This window comes from Seriola lalandi, unplaced genomic scaffold, assembly GCF_002814215.2.
Source record: "Seriola lalandi dorsalis isolate HSWRI2012SDOR001 ecotype SW California unplaced genomic scaffold, Sedor1 jcf7180002054962, whole genome shotgun sequence".
Classification (NCBI taxonomy): Eukaryota; Metazoa; Chordata; class Actinopteri; order Carangiformes; family Carangidae; genus Seriola; species Seriola lalandi.
The window spans coordinates 840,720-854,921 of record NW_019525513.1 but is presented as its reverse complement, the minus strand read 5'-3'; the positions used below and the strand labels follow the sequence as shown (position 1 = coordinate 854,921).

At 41.4% G+C, this 14,202-nt stretch overlaps 2 protein-coding genes across 4 annotated transcripts in view; both read right to left on the bottom strand.

Annotated features, from left to right (window-relative positions):
• mgat5 (alpha-1,6-mannosylglycoprotein 6-beta-N-acetylglucosaminyltransferase) overlaps positions 1-703 on the bottom strand; it is a 79,821-nt gene extending 79,118 nt beyond the window's left edge. For both annotated transcript variants that reach the window (XM_023395384.2, XM_023395383.2), the window contains exon 1: positions 539-703. The gene's annotated coding sequence lies outside the window, so the exon portion shown is untranslated. The remainder of the gene's footprint in view (positions 1-538) is intronic.
• Positions 704-2,084: 1,381 nt separating this feature from the next.
• Positions 2,085-13,303, bottom strand: clic5a (CLIC family member 5a). Of its 2 annotated transcripts, none has more exons than XM_023395375.2 (6): positions 12,694-13,303; positions 5,052-5,161; positions 4,386-4,511; positions 4,192-4,298; positions 3,882-4,063; positions 2,085-3,801 (listed from the first exon to the last, which is right to left on the bottom strand). In XM_023395375.2, exons 1-6 carry the CDS (start codon positions 13,231-13,233, stop codon positions 3,637-3,639), a joined length of 1,230 nt encoding a protein of 409 aa, XP_023251143.1. In that variant the 5' UTR covers positions 13,234-13,303; the 3' UTR covers positions 2,085-3,636. The 2 variants fall into 2 exon arrangements, with proteins under 2 accessions (XP_023251143.1, XP_023251144.1); XM_023395376.2 differs by lacking the exon at positions 12,694-13,303 and adding an exon at positions 6,853-7,179.
• Between the last annotated feature and the right edge of the window lie 899 nt (positions 13,304-14,202).

Sequence of the window (14,202 nt, the reverse complement as noted above, 5' to 3'; positions counted from 1 at the left end):
AACCGCCATTCAGAAGACTTGGAGATGAACCGTATTGTTAAAACAACCTGTTCGAGACATATTCAAGACGCAAGGATGCTATCAGGCGGGTTACGCCGCAATGTCTTCATTATACCGTGTTAATATCACTTTCTCTTATAAGCTAGCTAAACCTGCCGCGTAAAAACAATGGGACCCCCTGCTCGCTGCGGCGGTTAACGTCCCGATTCCCTTAACTGGCTGTAAAAAAGCCAGCTAGCGTCGTTAGCTATTCAGCTCTATTACCGTGACCGTTTTTTAATACGACCAGCCGACTTAAACGCCGACTATCAACGTTTCCGGCTACATTAGCTTTGTTTTAGGGGGCTCGGGACGGCTAGCTGCCTCGCTCGACCACCACTCATTTCCACAACAACACACGCACCGCCGCAATGACAAGTCGCCCACTCCCGAGAACACACGGCTAAAACACTGCGCCTCCTCCACCAGCGTTATTTCCTCAACACTTGGGAGCAGAAAACAAGCTCCGGCGCGGTTAAGGTGACAGAAAGACGCTTACCTTTTTTTTTTTTTTTGACGGTTTGTGTCGGTGGCCTCTCGGTGATATTATAAGGTGGTAATAAGACTTTAAAAAAAAAAAAAAATCCGTGGGAAGGGGGCGAGCGGGGACGTCGTTGTGAAGGGGCAGACTGGTGAGATGAGATTCCAGCCACAGCGCACGAGCCTCTGTGTTTGCTCTGCCCACTAGCAGAGCGAGATGAACGGCTAGGGACCGTCTGCGTGTTCACGCCCCGCTGAAAAACGAAGAATCCGATCCCTAACGCTGAGGCGACTTTACTCAAAACTGAACGGGACAAAAACAGTGGAAATTTGAGTATTTGAGTATTTAAACTTCAACTCAACCACATTGTAGAGAACAAATTTTACTATTTACTCCACTACATTTATTTGCTAGCTTTACTACAAATTAAGGTAAAGTATGATGAGCGGTCACAGATTAAACAAAATAATTTGATATACAAAATGAATAAAAAATAACTGATAATTTACTTTAATATTTTCAATGCAGGGCTTTTACTTGTAATGGATGTTTTTTTTAACAGTGTGGTATTTATACTTTTAATTAAGTAAAGCATATGGGACATAAAGTTAAAATAAAGTTAAAAACCCATCTATAGCCTAGAAGAAAATCAATGAAGGATGAAAATAAATTATGTATTGTCAAAATAAGATAATTGCAGAAAAAACACTTTTTAAAATCAGTCACTTAATTATCAGCAAGAGATCTCAGTCTTGATTCATGCAAAGCTTGTATGGTGAATATAAATGTGGTAAGTGTTAGATACATAGAGAAGAGACATAATACAGGATGATCCCTAACTACACGTTACTGTCATAACAGACCAATAAAAGCTTTGTGTTTACTGCCATCTGCTGGCTGTCAGATGCTACAGGATACAAATAGTAATGGTCCCCTGTATCCTAATGTAGAGCCACTGAAATCCAGATAAATTACTGAATTGAGAGAAGACAAATTAGCTTTTGCATTTGTCAAAAGTGCAGGAAGTAAAGTATTGGCTCAGTTATTTTGTGACATGCTTATTTTTCTCTTATGGTCTACTGTATGTTCTGCATCTATCCTGTGGGTGTGCATGCTGTGCATCTTCTGACTCAGCTACTAACCTAGAAACAAGATCTAAAGTTGAAGTATTTATACCAGTATTCAGTCAATAAAAATAGACAAGAGTGAGGTGAAGAAATAAGCTAAACTTTCTACTCATTCCCAACAGCAAAGAGAGGTGAGCGGGAAAAGGAGGCAGAGGAAGAGAGAGGCGACCTGCTGTGTGGAGAAAACTAGACTGGAAAGCAAAAGGTGCAGGAGGAGCTGTGTACACAGCAGCACCTTAGGGGAAATGCAGCTATGTCACCTAGGATGACTGTGCACGTATTTCCATAAACAAATTAGCTAGAAAACCTACTTGCTGTTTTTCCTAGGAACTTTTGCATTACTGTGTAAGACAATAGCAACTTGATTTGCTCAGAGAGTCACAGTCAGTATCCATTCCCCTGTATGGGCATACACAACGAGACAGTTTCAAGCTCAGTCTCTGAGAAAATAGATTTATTATTCAAATAAGTGACATATACACAGTGGGTTTATGGTTCTAATCATCAGAAAGAATGTGAATATAGTTGAGCTATAATCATTTACAGACATATTAAGTTTACATTATCACCTTACAGCTCCATGGGGCACTAGAAGTCCTTTGATTACATCAATAATTCACATTCATATTATATTCAAATATATATAATTTACTGTACAGACATAAAGAGCTGAAGGCAGAGGAGAGCTTGATTCCCACTAAGGCACTCATGATTAAAATTACATTCACTACTATCAGTTTGCACTAAATAAGCTGTCAACACAATAGCTGGGGTAAACTTGGGTAAACTGTTTGTTTCTTGTCGTTATAGCCTTATTTATCAGTTTGAATGAGAAGTATTAATCCGTGTTGTAAGAATGAGCTGTTTACTGTGGTGTGAGAAAAGTAAAGAAAATTACACAATAAAAAATGTACAATTTAACCTGTCATTCATTTCGTCCTTAAGAAAAGGAAGGCAACATCACATCTCCACAAAGTCCACAAAGCTGACCCCCCCCCGAGTAAAAGACAAATTACTTTGGCTGAAACACATTCTTAACAGTATTTTCCAACAACAACGTCTGGTCTATTGGTTTTAACACTACAAGAAAATAATCAAATGCTGATTTATGCGCTCCATTATTCCCATTACATACTCTACGTAAAAGAAATTCATGATGTCAAATTATCAGAGTAAAATCAGTAGATTAACTGTGACGGGAAATAGGCAAATCTTTAGTAAATATTTATGAAATATAATATCTCAAAATGATTGTTCGTTTAGCCCCACCAGCTACTGTTGCTAAGCCTGTCAAGCTTTATATTCTCACACAACAGTTTACAATGATTAATAATTGATTTTACCACTCAATTTTTAATTTTCTAATGTTAACTCTGTTAGCTAGCATAGTTACAGCTTCTTTGTCAAAGAAACAACATTGTTGTTGTGTTGCAGTGTAGAACTAGTAAGTCTGAATATGATCAAGAAAATGTATTAGCAATACTAATGTGGTTAGTAAACTAGTTAGTTAGCATGCTAACATTTGCAGCTTTCATTAGGACAGACAAACACAATCTATTCATTACACATTTGATCTTGTTCTCAAGTTTGACAGAACTAGCTAATTTTGCTAAGCTATGATTTATGGGCTTTAGCTAACTGTCATTTGTTACTTAAGATATTTTTCCTCAATAAATAAAATAATTGTTTGAGAACAATCAGCAGTATAATCACCATAATCTTCCATTTGTTTGTGGTAAGCACTATTACAAAGACGTCAGACTCCAGATGCTGCGCAAAACCTTTAGACATTGATGAATCATTTTTACCACATGCTCCTTTTCTTTGAGACACTATACCACTCTGCAGCATTTAAGCACATTTCAGCACATGAGCATTAAAAACGAAACATCCTGTGTTCAGAGTGGATGTCGTGTGTATCAGAGGTATTATTTAGTAGATTTACCATAAAGACAGAAAGGTACAATAGTGATTGTGGTTGTGATGCATTCATTTTCCCAGCCTCTTGGCTACATCCTTGTAGGCTATTTCGATTTCCACATCAGCTGCGCACGTGTTGGTGAACTCATCTCGGCTGTAGGCGTTGCCAAGGTAACGCCACACCCCTTTGAATTCAGACGGGATGTCATAGTTTCGGTATTTCTTTGCGACCACCTGACAAAAACAGGTGATACCGTCAAAAACAAATTGATGAGATCAAATGAACCAAACCAGAGTAATCCAAAGCAGGTTACCTTGACAACGTGAAGTTTGGGCAGAAGGTTGCAATCAGCCAACGTCAGTTCATCTCCGTCCAGATATTTGCGAGTAGACTCTCCCTTGCCGCTGTGGCGTCCCGTCTCAACCTCATCAGGTAGCAGACCCATCAGATACTCGTCCAGCTTCGCCAAGGCCTTGTTTAGACCCTTCTCTAAATCTGCAACAGACAGAACACATTTCCAGGGTCAAAGGTCAAACAAGTCAATAAACCAGTGGGGGGTTTTTTATGCTTACTGGATATACTCATCTGCATATATTAATTAGTTTTGGATGCAGCGTACTTACCCCGATTTTTATCTGGCCTTGTGTTTTTGACATAAGCTGAGAACTTGGCAAATATGTCATTTCCTGCTGTGTTGGATTCACGGTTCTTTGCTGCAAGTTTGGGATACCTAAGAAACAAGAACACGGTGTTAGTTGGCTTGTTGGTTACTCTCCTTCCTACTCCTGTTTTGTGTGTGTTTGTGTGCGAGACCTACTTTGGTGGAGCCAGCATCGCCTCCAGGTACTCCTCTATTTTGTTGACATCGGTGAGTACCTCCCCCTGAAAGGTGAGGAAGGGCGGGTGTGTCCCTGGGGCCAGGTTGTGGAGGTCAGCCGGTTTCCTAATCAGAGGGGAATCAGTTTACAACTTCATCCATTTATAGTGTGATGACTTACTATTTTTAGTCTGAGTGTTAATATTAGAGCTGTCAGGAAACACATTATTCCTGTCTACTCTGCAATGATGGCTATTGCTGCTAACGCTAAATTAAGCTAGCTATTAGCTGTTTTATCAAAGGGTAAGTTACATGATGTGTAAATTCTTTCAACAAATGTGAACACAAACAATAGAAACAGCTGTTTCCATTAGCATGTAACATTTAACAGAATTTACATGGGAATTTGGACTTTTGTTTAAAGACCATCTGACATATAAAAACTGATTATAGAAGCTTTAATAAATATTTCTTTAATGATTTAGTGCCATCTATTTCTAAACTAACTCAAAATAAAGTAATTTAGTAAAATATCATGAGACCTATTAGTATAAATAGGAAATTCATGGGATTTGGGTTATAACAATGATCAACCAGGGCTAGAGCTGATATTTATTCTCTATTTTACTATAATATTATAGTGTTATGCTGTGACATTATTATTACCTCTTGAGGTCAACAGTGGTGACATTAAAGACTACTCCTTTCAGCCAGAGGATCATGAAGAGGCGCTGAGAGAATGGACAGTTTCCAATGCTCTCCCCGTCACTCCCAGCCTGTAAACACACACACACACACACACACACACACACACACACAAAACACGGTGAGACACTCACACTGCTTCAGAGGTGGAGTGTAGAGATGACCAAAAACACATATAGTCTATTTCCATAGCCTTCATTCGTTGCCTTCCTCTTCCTGTACTAGAAGAGCATTTCAATTCACAAATACACACCCATACAAACGCACAGACACACACTGATTCACGAGGAGACACACTGTGGATAATCATCCAAACAAGTTCACTTATCACATGAGGAAGAGCCAGTCTTTTACTTTTAATTTGTGGATTTGAGGCGTCTGTTTGTGTGTACACACATTTACAGTATAATTTGCATATGATCAAATACAGTAGGACGTGTGTGTGTGTGTGTGTGTGTCAGAGTGTGTATGGCTGCTAAGCTGCAACAGGACACTGTAATAAGACACTGAGTCCAACATGAATAATCCACACTCCTTCCATTAGCCGCCTCACTGCCTATCTGAACTTCCCGTTCCTACACAGTGTATCAGCTACAGAAATCATATAACTTTCTGTCCAGCCACGACATTTGTCTGCCAATCAGAGGAAACACACACATAAATAACACTGTCACTGCACTTGAAACATATGGGATCTACTTTTCTCTATAAACTTATTTTCTAAAGTTCCTAAAGAAACAAGAAAAGTTTACACAGTCAGTGATTTTGCATATTTTAGCCAATTTCTTTTTGAAACCACACACACTTCACATGAGAGAGAACCACAGTATAAACTATGTTGTTACCTCTCAGAAATTCATGCAGCCATAGGTTTCCATTCATGTTGTAAACATCAAGTCTGCCTTCGTTTTGTCAAGGTTACGTCACATTTCATTTAAATGTGTATTGATAACTGAGCTAAAGTAGTGTCGACATTTCAGTACACTGTAGCTGGGTTATGAAAAAATCTATTGCAGCATTTGAGATATTTTAAAAGGGTCCAGTTCGACAAGTTGGGAACTACTCACCGAGTTTGATGAGAAGCAGCCAGTTAGCTTAGCTTAGCATAAAGAGCAGTGCTGCAGGGCAGAGTTTTTATGTTTGGACAGATGCAGGATGGCTGTTTCGCCCTGTTTCCAGTCTTTGTGCTAGCTAGGCTAACGGGCCTCTGACTGTTAATATTTAGCATATACACATGAGGGTGGTGTCAATCTTCTCATGTAACTCTTAATTTTCCAAACTGTCCGTAAACTATATTCCTTCATATATTTTGCAGGTTTCCTTTGAAATTGATCAGAAAACAAAGGCATGCGCAAAAACGTATGCATAAATACACACATTGACCAACACAAACTGTATCATAACCTCAGAGCATTTAAAGCTGCTGCTCTCAACACTGAAAGGACCCCAGTAATAATTCAGTGGGAGAGAGAAAGAGAGATTGTCTCTGCACGTGGGTGTCAGGTTAACACACGGAAAATCAGCATGCAACAACAACAACATGGCATGCACACGCTCAAAGGGGCCACACTAACACACAGTTGATGTGTTACAGATTAAATCCTGCACATATTCATCTTAAATTTCCCTTGTCACACACAAAATAACATCTATTATAGGCAGATTAGAGCGCAAGGTTGTAGAAAATTGTAAAGAAATGTAATTTAGAAGTGAGAAAAGTGAAGTAGTGTCAGCTTGGGATGTACACACACCAAAACCCCACCTTGACAAAAAGCTCAATATCAGGGTCCTTGTCCTCCTCAGCTGCAGTATCCGTCATGGTCAAGAAAAACACGCTTCGTTTGTGTGTTTTGTTTCCACGAGTGTGTAGATGTTTTTATCTCTGTGTGTATGTATGTGTGTGTGTGTGTGTGTGTGTGTGTGTGTGAGTGAGAGAGAGAGAGAGTCGTCTCAGTTTCAGATTCTACTCCAGGTCCACTCGGTGAAGTCCGCTTAGTCCCATTGCACCTCTGTCAGAGTGTCAACTGAGGTCGAATGCCAGGGAGCAAGTGTGTGTGTGTGTGTGTGTGTGTGTGTGTGTGTGTGTGTGAGGGGAACAGAGACGGAGAGGGACAGTGTGTGTGAGGGGTTCAATTTGTACCCATGGCCTTAGCTGTGGGGCGGGACAGTATCGGGCAAAAATAACCCCCTTGGGTGGGGCGGGGCGGTCAGTGCAAGCACGAATGCAGTGAGGAGGGAACAGGCGGACCAAGTCACCCAAGGGTGCCGCTGATTGACAACACAACTGGGTGACTTTGAATCATCAGGAGTCATTGTCTCCTGCTTAGACGAATCAGCACCCATTGGGGTGGGGATTTGTGACCCAATCATGAGGATTTACATTGTCATCAGGAAAAATTTACTTTTATTTTGTATTTTATTGCTCAGCTAATAAAGAATCAAACAAAAATAGCATGATACTTTTTTTTTTTTTAGCCTGCGCTAGTTCATTGAGCGTTTAAATGCTAATAAATAATTAATATGAGGCTCTTACATTATTCCTTGAAGTCTGCAGTTGTAAATATTAGAAAAATTGTTTAAAAATACATTTTGAGTTTGCCCGATGCCCTGCAGCCATTTCCAGAGGAAAAGTGGTCAAAGTCTTGCTAATGAATTAAAGAGCTTGCCCAACAAGTAGTTCTTGTGATGCTTAACTGATCTCTAAAGCATTTGTTACAACCCAGTTCGTTTTGGGAAAAGGGAAGCAACAAATAAACAGATGTAAAAGGTTATTTATTTGTAAGGAACTTAAGGAAATCGACACAAACAATAAATGAGGTTACGTAAAACAAAGAACTAAATATGGGCCAGTCAGTCAAGGCACATACCAATCAATTTTCAACTGTAATTATCTTTATTTTTTGTCTCTATTTTGATAATTATCAGCCCAACTGTCCAGAGGCCCACCAGTAAAACTCCTAGTGGGCAGTATGTTGTAAGACTTCAGCAAATACACTTCATGTCTTCTGGTTTATTCCATCAGACAAAATATACATCCTCTTGTTGTAATGATGTGAAAATTAAAATTAAACACGCACTTAATGCATACACGCAGTAACATTTTTAGTCATAAGCAACCTGAATTTAGTATTTATACCAATTTGAGCTCAACAGCAGAGGAAAACACATGTAAAATCAAAATGCTATTTAGATTTTTTTAATTGTAAAGGATGGGAACAAACCGGAGCTCCCGGAGTAAACCCAAATGAGAGAGAGAGAGGGAGGGAGAGAGAAAGAGAGAGACAAACAGAGGTCCCTGAAAATGAGCAGTATGCTAAAGACGGTTATTATGGGAAGGCCTTATCAAATAGACCTTTTCTGCCATCAACCACCTGATGCGATTGTTGGTAGCTGTCTCCACTGCAGAGAAAAACCTGGACACTGGGGACTTCTGTGGGGGACGATCGGCGAGGGCATCCAGATGGATTTCTAGGTACTTCACAACAGCATCATCAAAAGATGTGTCATCTGATGTCATAACAGCCTGCAGAAGTTTCTCTGGAGCTCCAAACTCCATCTGGAGATCTTCAAACACGGCCTTGTAGATTTTTTTCCTCCTCTTCTTGGTTTCCTCGTCGGACGAGCCACTGATGTTGATCGCGGCTGACAGACGTTCGATGAGGAGGATCAGCTCTCGTCCCTGTGGAGATCCTTCGGTTTTGCCCGGAACTTTTACGAGGAGCCTCATGAGAAGAAGAGAGTCGAGGTCCTTGGCCATGTTAATTGACAAGTTTACCCTAGTTCGCTCCTTAGGGATTAACACAGGACTGGGGCTACATCCAGGCTCAGAGCACTTGGTAGGTGATGTACTTGTAACCGACTTGTTTGGGATCGAATCATCAACACAGACCCTGACATCCAAATCATCGCCATCATCATCCTCCTTCTCCTCTTCATCATCATCACTGAAGGATTTAGATGGTGCAGCCTCACAAGGACGTGGTGTCTGTCTTGAACATGAGGGTGTTGTTCTCTGCTTGACACTGGCTTCAGGGGACTCTGGTGTGGTGGTCCTGCTCTGTGGCGTGGTGGTCCTGTTCTGTGGTGTGACGCTGTTCCTCTCCAGTATGATGCCGCTCTTCTCTGGTGTGGTGATCCTGATCTCTGGTGTGACACACTTGTACTCTGGTGTGATGGTCCTCTCCTCTGGTGTGGTCAGCACGTTGGTGATTACGTCCTGGATTTCAGTCAGAGCACCAGACACCTCCTCGCTGTAGTTTGTCTTCTCTGCTGGGTCTTTGTCCATGCAGAGCAGCAGGTTCTGCAGGAGCTTTCCCACCATGTCCTCTGCCATGGCGTACATGACTTCAGGAGAGAACTGAGTGTCACCCCCTCTCCTGGTGAACCCAGGGATGACAGAGTCAGAGAGACATCTGTCCGTGTCAACCACAGGAAACTGATATGTCTCGTCAGTCATCAGACTATTGTAAATTTTATCAATCAGGACCTTTGAAAACTCCCTGATTTCACCGCTGTCCTTGATGTCTTCCAGTATTTTGCTGGCTTGTGCTCCAGCATCCTTTGTCTGGCATAGTTTTTCATATAAGATGTCAACATCAGTTTTAATGATGTCGAAATCAACTGGAGACTGTCTGTTCATGCTGTATATTGTCATCCTGCTGGTTGATCTGGCATCTTCAGGTGTTTGCCTGGAAGACTCTGCCATCGCTCCTGGTGCAAGGTATTCGTCTTTAAACAGTTTTGCCTTACAGGACCTTGAAACCTGTTTGAGACGCACAAGAAACTCTGAGTCTTGTGCCTTAAACTTCTTCTTCAGCTCTGCCATTGTTCTTTCAAATTGTCTTTGGGCAAACGTGAGAAAGTTGCGTCTTTCACTTATTTCTTTGGCATCCGTGGTGTCGTCTGCACGTGTGTCATGTGAGGCAAAAAACTCTCTCACCTTGCCCAAAACTAACCTCATATCAAAATGAGGCGTCTGTAAGCTGCTTTCCTCGCTGCACGCCTCAATGTGTTCAAAGTTATCATAATGCAGGTCTTCTCTTATGATTTTCAAAATATCATACGCTGCATCCTCAGCTTTAAGGGAGATGTCAGTTTGGGGAGAATCTGTCTCTTCTGCCATGTCTGGTGTCTCGCTGGACCATTTGATGAGAATGTCAGTCACAGCTTTAGTGGATGAGTGGGTGGAAATCTTGGATTTTACGCTCTGAGACGATTCACATCGCTCTGGTTCCTCTATTTCAAAGAACCCGGGCGCTGTCTCATAGATTTGGTTTGGGGCAGACTCGATGATTTGTGGATGCCAACAATCTCCCAGGCACTGGAATTTCAGCTTATCCAAATATTTTCGCAAACATTTGGTAGCTTGAGACACCATGTGATGCAGAGACTTGATGTTGGACATGGAGCCACTGACAAAAACAGCCGGCTGTGACGGCCACTCAGAGGTGTTGATGGCCTCAGAGGCAATGGAGCTCACCTTGTGTGAAACCTCCTTCTCGATCAGTGCTGTCAGCTGCACAGCGCTCTCATGTGTGTCCTTTTGGACATCAAGAGCAAGTGCCAGAGCGAAGCTTTCAGAGAGGGAGTCTCCCACATTTGTGTCGAGGTTCTCCAGAGATTTGCTCAAATCGGCCTGAGGAGTCTTCTCATGGAAGCTCTCCTCGATAATTGGTTTGACAACTCTGAGGACAATAATAGAGAGTGTCTGCACCACTTCTGCACACAAATCAGCCAGCGTGGCTGTTGTGTCCGAGTCCTGAATCCCTGCAGCTAACAGGTTCCACTGTACTGCAGAGAATCTCTCAAAATATTTATTCACAATGGGCAAAACAGCCTCTGGCGGGATGTTGGTGGGGCTGTCCATCTGGTTCATGAATTCCTCCATGACAGACAATAGTGAACTTCTTTCACTAGAACTTATAATCGCTTTCAGCTTGTTGTTGAAAACTTCTGTAAATTGTTCTGTGTGTTCTGTGTGTTCTGTGTGTTCTACGTGTTAACTGTGTTCTTCAGCGTTGCGTCCTTCAAGTCACTTGTGTGGAGTGGAAATAAAAGCTAAAAACGTGTCATTATCAATGCATGCTACCTCACATGCCTTTGATGTGTGCATGACGTCACACACACGCGTGCGCGTATGTACGTCATAAGAACGCACGCGCGCCACACACACACACGCCACGCACACGCCTAACGAACCACGGCAGTGCTTTTTGTTTTTTTTGTTTTTTTAGAATTATATTCATTAAATTTTCAAACTGAGTGAAAACATGATCTCATATGATCAGAGTTTTATTATCCATATCTATTTGAATGAAGGTATGACACCCCTGGGTGAACGGACGCTCGTGACGCACGGGAATTAACCGGAGACCCACGCTGACGTTGACCGCTTCATAATCTCAGTTAGAGCCAGTGCATGTCAACTTTTCTACTTTTCTCACAAGACGAAACACAACCTACTGCAGCCAATCATCAATCAATCAAACACATTAGTAAGTGCTTTATTGAACAGCGACAGAGCTGTAAATTAGCGTAGCCCTTTCAAAAGGTGCTAAGCTAATTGTTAGCTAGCTAACTATTGCATCATGGCTACTAGCCGTTACTACTTATAGCTACAGTTTTAATTGATTGTATTGCTATCTCCGTAGTTATACTGTGTATGGCAAAGAGTGTAATGAGATAAATTAACCTTTTGTTGACATTGAATGATGTTGAATTAGCTAGACTTGCCTTTACACAGACTAAGTAAACTGCTAGGTAATTAAAGCTACGCTAACACAATGCTAACACTTCAAGAAAACGTGAAAAAGTCACCATGAACATCAGTCACTCTTGCAATCACCTTGGGGTTATATTGCTATCATTTATGTGGTTGTAGTTTCAAAGTGTCATATTTATGATCCTTGTACTTTAGTGGGGGGGGGGGGGGGGGGGGGGTGCAGATTATGTAATAATTTCAGGTGTGTGAAAGTACAATGTTTAGCTGTTATTACTAGATAGATAGATAGATAGATAGATAGATAGATAGATATCCTTAGTGTCCACCAGCCGATACACATAGCGTAATCCACACACACACATGAATTCACATGGCCATGCAACAGGAACCATCCCCAACTATCCCAGCACTGAGTCATAACATTCTTGTCAGTTCAACTTAACTTATATTTAGAACCAGGGTAACCCCCTCCTGCATTCACACTCGTGCTCTCTCTCTCTCTCACACACACACACACACACAGAGGAAAGACTAAACGTGTGTGTGTGTGTGTGTCGACAGCATGGTGAGGAGGTGTATAAAGGGCCGAAACAATAGGGAATAAAGTCCAACTCTGGATGTAACCCAATCAAATTTCACATGCACACACACATTAAGAAATACACACTGACCTTGCACATTTCCTTATAAGCAACTGATATGAGATTTATGGGGCCTACAAGTAAGATCACAAATGCTTTGTTAGCACAAGCATGCAAACTGTGTCTGTGTGTGTGTGTGTGTGCAATATATTTGCATACATTTACGATAAAATGTCAAACACATTAAAGTGCAATAAATTCAGAATCACCAAATATAATACATTTTCATTTCTTGTCCTACCTTAACATAGAGTGTGACCTTCAGTTCGTCATTTTCATTCTCTGGCTTCTCCTCAGCTTCCTCCTTCTCAGAGGCTGATGAAGATGATGAGGATGATGATGACCTTCGTGATGAGTTCCTCTCCTCCAGCTCGTCTTCTGGAGACCTAATCTCCCAGTTAAGCTCTTTGCTGCTCTCCTCCACTTCTATCTTCTCCTCTTCTTCTTCTTGCACGTCTTCTTCTTTCTCCTCCTCCAGCTTGGTCCAGGCTTCCGTCTCCCCTTTGCCTTCATCTTCATCATGTGAGGAAGATGAGGAGGATGAGGAAGAGGATGAACTGCCTCGCCTCTCCTCGGTGGGATGGCGAGGTGGCGGGAGAGAAGGGGGATCTGGTATTGTTCCTATGGCTCGTGTGGTGTTCTCGTACTCTGCTATGAGGTCTGAGGGCTCCTCGTGTGACGCCTCGTACGGCACCTCGCAGGTTATGTCATATATACCAGACGACTGGTTCTCGTAGGTGACCTCTGGGGTCTCGTACAGATTCTCCTCACAGGGATCCATGCCGGGCGAAGAAGTCAAACAGAGGTCGTCCTGGGAGTGTTCAGAGTGTCAAGGTGTGTAGCAGAGTGACTGTAATGCCAGCAGTGCCGGCCTTATCACAAAGAACCCCAGGACTTTGGACAGAGATGGTAGAAAGGGAATGCCAAGAAAAGACAGCAGTGATTCTTAAAGGAGAATACAACTTGAAGAGTCATTATATTATTGCTATTGTTGGATGGAGAGAAAGCAGCTTCAAAATATCAATTATTTAGTGCATTGGAGCACACTGTATTTTTTGAACGCATTATCAAAAAACTTACTTAAAACCAACACATTACCATTTCACAAAGAATACCAGTTTTCATTTATTTCAATTTAGTCTGAAAACCAAAAGGGACGGCCCTGAAAACGTCTTTGTTTATTCAAAGTATATTTAACTTATGCAATTTTAAATTTGGAGACTCATCAGCTATGTAAAAGCTAATAAAAAATAAAAACATGGAGATCTTGTAAAAGCCAATGTGAATTTCATTTGCTGTTTGGCAGCAAACTGGATCCTACATTTCCCACAATGCAACGTAGCTGTGTGTTTCATTAGATTAGATCTTTCATTAGATGTTCCCTGCCTGTTTAATGCTGTGTCCCCACAATGCATCTGCATGTCTCTCAAGCGAAACTGTAAGCAACGGAAAAAAAAAGAAAAATGCCAACAACGCGTTCCCTGCAAAACGCACAACCTCGCATCTCCTCGTTTTCCTTTGGATAATCGTTAGGATTTTAATTTGCCTGCAGATTTGCGAAGAAAAATAAAAAAAACATTAAGAGAAAAGTTTAAAATTTATAGTTCTTTGTGGTGAATGGAAAAAAATGCACTACGTTTGTCTATTTGCAGAGGTTTAACAAGATATTAGTAACACTGTATATTGTTCATATGGGTTTCTTTTTTATTTATTTTGTATACAGATCTTTATCTCTGTTTTGCTGGAAATC